The 12,056-nt window shown below is 40.5% G+C and overlaps 1 protein-coding gene across 14 annotated transcripts in view; it reads right to left on the minus strand.

Moving 5' to 3' along the window:
• TLN2 (talin 2) overlaps positions 1–12,056 on the minus strand; it is a 410,967-nt gene that overhangs the window by 180,128 nt on the left and 218,783 nt on the right. For all 14 annotated transcript variants that reach the window (XM_063091965.1, XM_063091964.1, XM_063091961.1 and 11 more), the window contains 3 exons: positions 11,260–11,412; positions 9,371–9,513; positions 7,549–7,676 (listed from right to left, as the gene is read on the minus strand). In XM_063091965.1, the coding sequence (XP_062948035.1) occupies positions 7,549–7,676; positions 9,371–9,513; positions 11,260–11,412 (424 nt within the window). The remainder of the gene's footprint in view (positions 1–7,548; positions 7,677–9,370; positions 9,514–11,259; positions 11,413–12,056) is intronic.

A 12,056-nucleotide genomic window follows, 5' to 3' on the forward strand; every position in this document is an offset into this window, starting at 1 on the left:
TGGTCTCTGCTGACTCTCCTCGTGTCAATGCACTCCAGTGGCTGGCAGACCATCTGCGTGGTGGTTGTGGTATCTAGCTGCTTTCGTGGCAGCCATGGTTACTCTGGTGGCTGTAGTGGGCCACCCACATGGAGGTGATATTTTTGGCATGCTCCTTGGTGCTGTCAGTGTGCCTGGTTATGGAAGGGGGGTCCAGTCCCCGGTTCCGTACCTCGGTCCCCGGGCGGCCCGAGGCACTGGCAGTGTGTCTGAGCCAGAACTAATTTTTTGTCCTTTGCTTACTTCTAAAATGGGGGCTCTTCCTGTGGCGACCAGTACTTGAGCTGTGTTGTTGAGCTAAATTGCTGCTCTGCTGCTGCTTTCCTAGTGAAGGTTTTTTCTGCAGCTCAGGGTTTAATGGTTGACTTTACAGGTACTTCTGGCTCTCCACAGACCTGGTGCACCTAGGTTGTGTAGAAACTCTGATCTGGGGCTGAGTCTTTTCATCAAACTGTACCCCATGCAATTCTATATTCCTGACCAGTCTCTTCTTCACTGATTGGAGAGCAGATCAGCTGTCCTTGCTGTACCCCAGTTTTCTCCCGGTGGGCCCATCTCCCCCACTGCCCATGCTCCAAACACTTCCCATGGGATGGAACGTGTACCAGTCCCTTGCAATGACTCACTGGCCTCTGAATGGCTTTTTTTCAGTTGTCATGGCTCCTTGATCCTCTGTGGGTCCATAGGAACACTATTAGTGGTCTTGCTGGCCTGGGGGCCACCAAGGCCCTCTTCTCCCCTGCCGCCTCCAAGCAACACCATCCAAAGGACACAGCTGCAGCTTTTGCCAGCTCCTGCTCTGTGTGCTCAGCAGCTCCAGCCTCAAAGCGGCTGCAGCAGGAAATGTTCAGAGCAGTTTTTTCTTTCTCTCATCGTGGCTACTCCCGCCTTCATGCACTCTGTAGGTCTCTTCTCCTCTTCCCCTGAGCTCTAGTGGCCCCAGCTTGGCTGTTGTTGCTTTTTTATAGTTGAAATTGGTTGATTTGTGGGAGAGAGTGATGCTGGGGACCATCTATTCTGCCATCTTGACTGGAAGCCAGTTATCTACTTTTTAAATTACATTTTCTGTTTATTGATTATGTATGGGAATACCATTTGCTATTGTATATTGATCTTTTTTCTAGAGACTTTGCTTAAGCTCTTGCTAATTCTAATAAGCTTGTCTGTAGACCGACTGGATTATCTTTGCAGATAATCATATCACCCACAACTAATTTGTTTTCCCAATCCTGGTATCGTTTATCTTTCTTTTCTTATTGTACTTGTTAGGATGTTCAGTATTGTATTGAGAAGACGCACTGATAGAGGCATCCTTCCTGACATTAAAGGGAATGTTTCTAATATTAAGCTATTAATTATGATACTTGTTATAAATATTCTTTAGTAGACTAAGGAGGTTTCCATGTATTCCTGGTGCACCACAAGTTTTTCTTTTTTTCAATCAAGATTATTTCATTTGATCAAATGCTTTCTCTCCAATAATTAAGATAATCCTACAGTTTTTTTTTAAATCTGCTTACATGGTAAATTATATAAATACATTTTCTAATGTTAAACGAAAGAGCTCAAATATTATCTTCTCTACAAAGTGTCCCTTGGCCACTCATTCTAAAATGGTAAATTCCCCCTCCCTCCCTAAAATACACATAATTCCTATTCTCCTTTTCTGCTTCATCTTTTATCTTGGCATTCAGCATTATTTAATATATTAAGAATTTTACTTAATTATTACTTCTTAGCAGAGTATCTGCACTAGAATACAAGTTCCATGATGGCAGGAACATTTAACTTTTCCACTGCTGTATCCTCAATGCCTGGTGTCTACCACCTAGAAGGCACTCAATAAATTATAACTTGCACTTATACATAAACATATGTCATGTTGGGCTTAGTTTGTTAATATTTACTTTTTTGTCTATTCTCTGAAATCACTTGGGCCTAGATTTTGTTCTTGTTATTTGATTGGTATATGTTAAACTAAGTGAATTTTGTTCAAGATTATAGGTGTATTATTTTCTAATTATCCCTTTTGTTTAAATTATCCATTTTCTGGCTTCAAGTCTTCATCACATTCTCTTGAACTTTTAAAAATCTCTTTATCTGTAGTTCTGCCACATTCTCATTACTAATAATATTTTTGCCTTTTCTTCTTTGTTTTTTCTTTTCTTTTCTTTTCTTTTTTTTTTTTTTTGTCTTTTTCGTGACCGGCACTCAGCCAGTGAGTGCACCGGCCAGTCCTATAGAGGATCCGAACCCGCGGCGGGAGCGTCGCTGCGCTCCCAGCGCTGCACTCTCCCAAGTGCGCCACAGGGTCGGCCCTGTTTTTTCTTAATCAAACTTACCAATGGTTTACATAAGACTATTAATTTTTTTCAAAGAACCAGCTTTTGGTTTTATTGATTCTCTCTGGTTTCTATTTCATTACTTTTTCTTAACTTATTTTTTTCTATTTTGATCCTGTTCTATTACTCACTCACTGAAGGAGGTGTGATAAATTACTGCACTGAAATTTTTGTGGTACTAATTTTCCTTTATGTACACTTAAGCAGTGTTAGGAGCATGTATACATGAGTACTTCAAAAAGTTCATGGAAAAATAGGATTAAAAGACATTACAAATCTTTCCACAAACTTTTTGTAGTATGCTCATAATTTCCTGGTACATAATTTCCTATGCGCTCACTTTAAACTCTTCTCTGTCCTTAAATTTTAAGTGTGTCTTCTAGTACAGACCTAGACCTTTAAAATATTCCATCTGATATGAGAATCTCTATCAATTACTGAATTTGACTTACATTTGTTATGATGCCTAATATATTTGGAAGTACAGTCATGTGTCACCCAAGATGGGTTATATTCCGAGAAATGTGTCGTTAGGTGATTTCATCATTGTGCAACCATCATAGAGTGTAGTTACACAAACCTAGATGGTATAGCCTACTATATACCTAGGCTATATGGTATAGCCATTGTAATATTATGGAACCAACATCATATATGTGGTCCATTGTTTACTAAAACGTTATGTGGCACACAGCTGAATTTACGGTATCTTATTCTATTCTAGTCACCCTATTTTTTCTGGCTTTGTTTACATAATCTACCCTGCACAACTCCTATTGTATTGGTTATTCCCACCTTACCTCCACCCATTTGGAAGTTGCATAGTCTATTTCTTGTTTGTTTTGGCCAGTAATTAAAATTTTGTTAAAGAGTTGGTCAAGTCTGGTCTCTCACTGTTTCCATATACAGTCTATTTCTATTTTCTTAGGCTACCTTCGATTTTTTTTCACTTTTTACTATGAAAAATTTCAAACACACTAAAATGCTGAAATAATTATGCAACAAAGCTGGTTAGCTCAATTGGTTAGAGCGTGGTGCTGGTAACACCAAGGTCCAGGGTTCAATCTCTGTACTGGCCAGCCACCAGACAAAGGGGTGGGAGGCTCTTGCCAATTAGCTCACTTGGTTAGAGTGTGGTACTGATAACACCAAGGTCAAGGGTTTGGATCTCCACCCTTACTGGCCAGCTGCCAAAAAAAAAAAAAGGTACTGTGCAATGAACATTCTATATCAATCACCTACAGTCCACCTTCAATTTTATCAGGTATACTTAAGGTCTAAAGTTTATCAGTAACTCTAATCTTCTCCAGTACAATAAGTCTATAGAAAGCTTTTACTTTGATCACTTGCTTTTTAAAGTTTTCCACCACGTTTTTAAGGGTCCTGAAATTAGTCATTATTATAATGTATTGTCCTTGCTGTTTTAAGAGTTCATTCTTCTTTAGATTTACCTTCTGTTTTGTCAGTTTCTTTGCTCAACATGGCTGCTTGTACCATACTCTTCCTACCTTTCTAGAAACAATTCATAGTAGTCCCCATAGCTGGAGGTGCAACTTTCGGCACCCTAAATAGACCATCCTGCATTTAAAACACAATTAAAAGGGTGGACTTCGTTGAAATCAGAGCCAACTTTTGGCTCTCAGTAAAAACCATTTCATATGTTTATCTGACACATAGACTACAGACCAAAACCAGCAAGAAATAGGCCCCTTGTATCTTCCCTATACCTGGCACAACAGAACACACATGCAGGTTTCAATAAGTTAAAGAAGAACACATGGCCTATTTTCTGTAAGCATTTTCAGAACACAGAACATAAAGCAAATACCTGATTATTAGATTATGTGTTGTTTTTACTACATGCTCCAATAAATTGTCCCTTTCTGGGGCTCTTTAGAGGTGACCTGAGGAAAACTGTCATGTAGATAAAGCACAGACTCAATTTGGGAGACCTGGCTTTCTTCTGGCTTCCACCTCTTGACAATTCCTTGCCTTATCTCTGTCTCTCTCTAGCACTATTTTTCCCATCTATAGAGCAAATGGGATATCTACTCCATAGATTTAAGTATAGCAGATGTATAAATCTACTCTATAGTAGATTTATAGATCTTAAATCCCTGAAAACTCTTAAAACCTTTAAGTCTCTAATTTTTATTATTCTAAATAGATATCTTCATTAAGATGGTACTGAATCCACAAATCATTGAAGAGTCCGAAAAACGTTGAAAGAAAATCTCATAAAAATGTCTATATTATGCTGACTTTGAGCAAAAATGCTCAACAAATTTTCAAAAAATTAAAAGAAATGTACTTATTAAACTTACGTACCTCACTCAGAAACTACGTAACTGAAATTTATGGTGGCCGTAACTTCAACCTGGCCCTGTCACAAGTTCAACCTTCTCATTATTATTTTTTTAAAACTGAATTGTTCAAGTGGATAGCACCTATGAAAGCTAGATGGGGGAAAAAAAAAAAAAAGGCTACAAAACGCAGCCCAGCCAGTCACCAGAACAGCCCAGATGAAAACAGGATCCGACTACCCAACTTGCAAATCAGGGAAATATGGTCTCGCTCTTTTCTTTTAATTAAGAGGGGACATTTATCCTCAGGAAGTTTTACCTGTATGGTATGAGCAATAACTTACACAATTAAATGTTTACATTAAATGAAAATGCCTCACTTCCTAGACTAGATTTGGTCTAATTAAAAAGTAAATCAAATTTGTAAGAAAAAATAATTGCCACCAGGCATAATAAGCCTGTTTTAATTTACAATCTGAGTAAAGGTACACGTACCACTAGAGGCACGGGCTTCGTATTATGAGAGAAAGAAAACTGACTATTAAGAGAAAGACATCTTTACTGGAGTGTGAGTAGGCAGCATTCAAAAGAACTGTAAATTGCAGTACACGCGGTTAAGACCAATACCAACACTCTGATGTTATTAGGTTTGCAATCTCAGCACAAGCAGTCATCATATAGTCACATTCACCATGATTTGGATGGTACAACCGATGACACGAGGAAAGAGACCAAAAACCTTGTAATCACATTTCTAAGTACCATCCTGATTTTGCTGCATATTGGGAGACCAGTGAAAGAAGCAACCTTGCCCTGAAAGCAGGAAGGCCTTTGACAGTGACAAAGCCCAGTGCCAGAAATCAGAAGCTATTTGTAGAAAAACCTACGTAAGTAACCGTGAACAAGCCACTTCTCTCTGTGCTTCCTCTTCTACATCTACCACATAAAGTAGAGCTTTCTCAATTCGCAAAGTGCCCTCAAAATCCCAGGGCTCTGGAAAAAGGCACTAATGAAATGAGAAGAGCAGCGGCAGCAGCGTAGGTACACAACGAATGGTCACACCTGATCTCCTTCCCACCAGGGCCACACAGGTTTGCAGCTATAATAGCCTAAAAATAGGTAAATCTTTATTTAAAAGTTTTTGGTTCATCAATCTTCCCTCCATTTTCTCCTATTCATAAGTCACTCTAGAGAGATAGAAAACAAAATGTTTCCTACAAGGCCTAATGAGTTCGTGGTGTTTAACTGTCACTATCTGTGGCCATAATCCTCAGGTTTACGATGTTAAATGTATCTGAGGGAGCAGCCCTCCAGTTAGAATACAAGAACATGGAAACTACTGGAAGCACATGTGCTCATGATCTATGGTAAAGGGTCTGACCAGAAAGGCAAGTTTCCCAAGGCTCTTGCAGAAGGGAGCCAGACTAGCTGGTGGAAGGGCCCTGAGGAACACGTGGCCTTACTACTCATATGTAGAATGTGGAATAAAGTAAGTGACAGGAACTACTCAGAGCCACACTCAGACTCAAGGTCACTGTACGGTAGATTGTAGGACAAAGTATCACCTTGGAAAGGCTCCCTGAGATTCATTAGCCCAAGGGTAGAGTTTGTGTTTTTTGGTTTTAGTTTATTTTTTTTGGTATCATCTCAGTTTAGACCAAACAGTATATTGGCTGAGTATTCTCTGCCACCAGGAGAAACATCAGGTTTTCTTCTTACTCAAGGGCATACGCTGGTCTCTATTACTTTCCATGAGAGTAAAAGTGGGATCAAAGGCTAAATAAGGCTTCACATTATCCTCTCCATTCTGTACACTTGGACACAATATGACAAATGACCTGCCCACACCTCCCATGCTGGCTGGCACATCCTGCAAGAGCTCATGTCTTCTCACCCCCCCAGTCAGCATTCACAGCAGGTCCCCAATTCCAGACCCTCCACAAGTTGCACTTTAGGCAACAGCTTGACATTGACCTTTGGGAGACTCCGCAGTGATTTTTTTTTTTTTTGGCTCACTCAGATGTTTTGTCTGCACTAAGTGGAAGCAGAAGAGAGAAGGGAGAAGGAAAGGTGGGGAGAGGGGGAACACAGATAAAGAAATATCATCGAGGAAGAAATACACAAAGCTCTTGACAAGTCCAGATCAAAGCAGAGGGGAAGACAACATCAGACAAATAGCAGCTCATGAACGGCTTTGATTGTCCTGCGAGGCCTTTCCAAGAGACCAAACCCTAAGGCCCATGTTCTGTGGGGCCATGATGGACCTGCAGGGTTGGCCTTCCCTTGAATCTCAAGGTCTGGAGCCATGTGGCGGGGAAAAAGAAAACCACACCTCCATCATTTTATAAAAGAGAACAAGAGAACAAATGGGTGGAAAAAGTGCATCAAGTATTTCACATGTACATCACCTGTTAAAAGCAATAAATAATTCACAGGATTGTGAATCTTTCTCATGTGTGCTCTGTTGTTCTAAGTCAGGAGTTTTAAAAAGAAATTAAAGCTGACAGAATTTGGTCCACTATGAAGAAGAAATGTTCTCATGGGCAGAGGTTCTAGAAGATGGGGAGGCAAGCTCCTCACCTCCAGCGATGTCCTAGTGCAGCCTGGACAGCAGGGGTGCGCAGGCGTTCTGCAACAGAGAAAGCATGCACTGCCTGAACTTGGAACGATGACCTTCGCAGTCGACCCACCACTGGATTTCTAGGTATCTTGCCTTTCCCAAGGTCCACAAATTTGGTCATATCCTCAGCTGGGTAAAAGCTAACATTCTCACAATTGATTATGTAGTTTGGGTACTTTACTCAAAAATAAACAGGTGAAAGGAAAGGAGAAAGGAGAAGCCAGAAAAGCAAAAGGTTATTTACTCTAAGAATCCAGGCTTGTGTTTATGTTCCACATGGGGTCCAAATTGTATTTGGGCTTGAAATCCACCAAACTCACAAGCTTTCTCGAAGGAGACAGGGTGGGAGCCATTCAGGATGTCATCCCGAGCCTGAAACATAAGAGAAAGGAAATGCATCAGGGGCTTGGGGAGATGACACTTTCTCTCCATTGACACATTCCTGCATCCAAGCACTGCTCTCTGTAAGCACGGGGATAGGGGCCAGCCAACCCATGGTGACGCTTCAGGATGCAGTGGAGGATTGTAGCACAGGAGAATTCGGGCAAAAGGAAAAGACAAATCTTTGCCCCAAATGGCCTATAGATGGAAAGCGTTAGAGGTGTCCAGTATATCAAAAGTAAAGCTTGATGATAATCTAGGAAGGCAGAAGTGAGTATGAAAAACAAACAGGCAAAGAAAAATGTTATGAAACAATCAGATGCAGAGAGGCTGAGATAGAAATACAATTTAGTTTTTATAACCCTAAATTGGAAAAAATATCTAGAGGTAAAATCGACCCCACCCCCATGCCAAGATTACGACCAGCGTCACATAAGGAGAGAAAGACAGATGGATGCACCCACAAATAGACAAGAACTCAATCCTCAAGATGTTTAGGGGAAAAGCAAGTAAATGAACAGTTCTAGAACAGGGAGCTCACTGTGTCTGAAGCCCTTCTCCCGGTTCTCGATCCATCACTGCTGTTGCTATTTATCCCTCTTCTGTCTTTTCTTTCTCTAGTTAAATAACCCTCAGACCCCCCTTGGATGGACACTGCAAGCTATCACTTTGAGCATTAAACCCACAACCATCTCTCATTGCCCTGAAATTGCCCTTCCTTCCAGCCTCTTTCCTCTAAGCCCTCTTTCCATGCCGTTCTTCTGGCTACTAACTCAGGGTTCAAACTTTTCCTCTGAAAGGCCAAACAGTAAACATTTCAGACCTTATAGGCCATACAGTGTCTATCACAACTAATGAACTCTGCTGCTGGAACACAAGAGTAGCCAAAGAAAGTAAGTAAACAATTATGTAATATGTAAGGGACATAAGGGAACTTACCAATATGTAACACTTAAATGAATGAGTTGTGTTCCAATAAAACTTTATTTGCAAATACAGTCAGAAGGTATAATTGGAGTTTGCGGACCCCTGCCTTATCTCTACAGGCAGATAGGTAGATAAGTGAAACAAGAGGAAAGGGAGGGAAGGAAGGAGGGAATGAAAGGATAAAAAAAAGTTGGAAGGGAAGAAGTGGGAAAAGATGAATGATGTTTTCCTTGAGCTAAAACAAATCTTGGGCACAATCTACTATAAAGCCACACCTTACACACTGGGAAACTGCAACCCAGACATGCTAAATGATTTCTTTGAGTTTAAACAGTTAGTGGGAAAGATATTAAAGGTTATTGAGAGGATATCTTTCAATTAATGAGAAGTACTGATTTTCTGAGCAATATTCTCTTGTGTTCTAAGACGCTAGCTGAGAAAGTTCTAGTGCATTTGAAATGGTGAGCCAGTTCAACAAAATACAACTTTCTCTAAAGCCAGGCTGAGAGGGACAGCACTGGCCACCAGGTTCCAATCTGGGACATCAAAGGGAGGCCAAGAGAGTCACTACTCTGGATGGCCAGCAGCTCGTGTTGAACATCAGCCACACCGCAACCAAACACACGTGAGGAACCCACAAGCAGTGCCCGCTAGAAACTGGACGCTACACTCAGGACGGAAGCCGGCTACCCACAAGACACAGCCAGGAGTTCCCTGAAATCTCACCAGCCCCAGTGTCTGGGCTGTAAATACTGTACCTGAACATAAAGCAAGTTCAGCTGCACAGGGTCTCTTGAATCTACATTCTGATCTGAGTAAAAGAACTTCCGTCTAAGCAGCAATGTTTCGTTTTCATCTACTCCTTGTTCTCTGAATGTTCGGCTGTGATCCAGCCAATTTACTGCAACACAACAAGACACATGAAAGAATTGTGTTTATTTTTTCTCTTACTTAAAGGAGATTTACCAAAACAGCAGTGTGACATAGATGCAGATTTCTATAATGCTGATAAATAGCTATAGTTACTTCTTATAACAGAACCGTGCTTTTTAACTTTGCAAAATAATTTCACATCTACCATATGACTGACCAAAATGGAAATGAGGGAGAAAATTCCCAGCTATTTCTAAAGTTAGCTAAAGCACTACAATGAATTTATAATATGCCCTCTCCCCCGGGGGAAAAAAAAGAAATAAGGAAATCAGTGTTTTGTGTTAAGAAACCAAGTTAAGAATTCCCTTTAAGTCGAGAGTAGATACTTCAGTCTCAAGTGGAGTAATTTAAAGACTCTGTGCATAACGAGTTACTTCTGACCCCAGCAGAAACGAGGAGGAAAATGAAAGTATAAGGGAGCTGGGGGACAGAGATCACTAAAGAGTGGGGGTGGCAGAACCCAGTCCCTGGCCTGGCTGAATCTCAGCCATTCTGAGAACCCTGTCCTCAGTTCTAGGTGCACAAGAGTCAATCGCTCTCCTCTACACTTTCTATAGCATAAGTCTCACTCCTACACTTCTGCCCTCTGGGCTTAACACACACATTGTGGGTGAGTATTTATTACCAGCCTCACTAGATTATGAGCAATGTCAGCCCAAGGAATGTGTCTGACCAACCTCATCTCCCATGGCACCTGGGAGAGTTTCATGCACAAATCAATAAACGCTTGGGATTTGTCTACTAAAGTCTCTTGGAAAGAAGTGTGTAACTGGAAATCAAATGAGGCAGAAAGAAAAGGGAACAGAGAAAGGGGCGGAGGAAATAACGGCCCCACTAAAGATCAATAAACACAATGACAATGATAATGTCATCCCAGTGCAGCCACAAGAGTAGGAACAGGAGGCCAGGAAGTCTAAGTGAACTGTGTAAATAGTTAAGACCCTCCCAGTGGAGGTTTGAAAAGCATGGTACATGCAGCATAGGCTTTAGAGGCATATGGGGTTATGTGCTCCCTTTTCCATTAACTGTGTGGCCGTAGAAAATGACTTTCCTATGATAGAATTACATTACCATTTTTAACCCCTGGGGAAATAATGGATCTAGGCAATGGTCATCAAAGGCTGTTAACATCCCCCTAAGAGACAACCAGAAACAACTTCTTCGCAGAAGTATACACCACCCCTGAAGGAGAAGTCTTTATTGAAACCCACACAATATACATACTTGAATCTAAGCAAGCCCCCAGACCTAAGGAATTAAAAGGGATAGAGGAACATGTTAAATGACACCATAGGTATGCAATCAACGAAATCCACAATGTAGGAAACACTATACAGCTAACAACCTGGTTTCTTCACACACACATACACAAAATGCAAGGAAAAAAATAAGAGATGGAGCAGGAACCTACTTAGTTAAAATAGTTAAGTGACATATCATCCAACTTTATTTGGATCCCAGTTCAAACCATTAAAACATGTTTTAGAAGATAATGGAGAAAATAGGAAAAATTGTATGCTTGATATTAAGAGATTGTTTTTAAATGTGAAATGGTATAATTAATTTTGTTTACTTAAGAGTCTTTAACTTTTAGTGACACAAACCAAAATATTTATAGACTTAAAAATAAACAAAAGCCAAAAACCCTGCCCTGGTCACGTGAATGACGGGAGGGGCGTGAGGCCTGCAAACCCAGATTCCTTCAAACACGTACAGTCATCATCTGTGTGGAGCTTGGCCTTCAACTTCTCCATTTTCCTCTCGTCTCGTAACAGCGTCCTGTCTTTTTTGAGCGTACCCGTCCCTTCCTCTTTCTTTTCTTCAATAGTTTCTTGGATTAAAGAATATTCCTCATAGTTCGTTATTCCTAGCAATAGAAATTAGGTTATAATTCTAAATGATTAAATTGGTGTCAACCCTTTTCAGCCTAGGGCCTGTGATATTCCAAGAAATCCTTGGTGGCAAAGGACAGAAAGGGACCTTACTAATGTGAAGGTCAGGGAAGTCATCACCTCAAATAACTCCAGCTAAAGTAAAGGATCTTCAGCTCATTTAGTCACCTTCAAAACATCATGCTCAATTCTCTTGTCCAATTTTTGAGACAAAAATAAAGTAGAGATCATGCAGAGTAAGACAATGTCAAGGAGGAAGTATCTGAAGGAATTGGACTTCCTTTGCATGAAGAGAAAACTAAGGTGAATCTATTTTCTTCTAATATTCAAAGGCCTTCTTGTAGAAAGGAAGCAAATTTGTTCTCTGGGGATACTAAGAGAAGTGACAAGAAGAAAATCTGTCTAATAGTCAATTGTATAGGCTGTCACCATGAGCATTCAAGGAGATACTGGACATCAATGGTGCTTGCATAGAATGCCAGCAATGGATGGAAGACTGAATTACATTATTTCAAAAACATTACTTTTATTTTGAAAATCCCTTTGTTTTAGAAGCAGAAATAAAAGCTCTCAATTGTGACTTAGTGAGAAGTGCAAGTGTTTATAATACCACTTAGTG

This window comes from Cynocephalus volans, chromosome 3 (assembly GCF_027409185.1).
Source record: "Cynocephalus volans isolate mCynVol1 chromosome 3, mCynVol1.pri, whole genome shotgun sequence".
Lineage (NCBI taxonomy): Eukaryota > Metazoa > Chordata > Mammalia > Dermoptera > Cynocephalidae > Cynocephalus > Cynocephalus volans.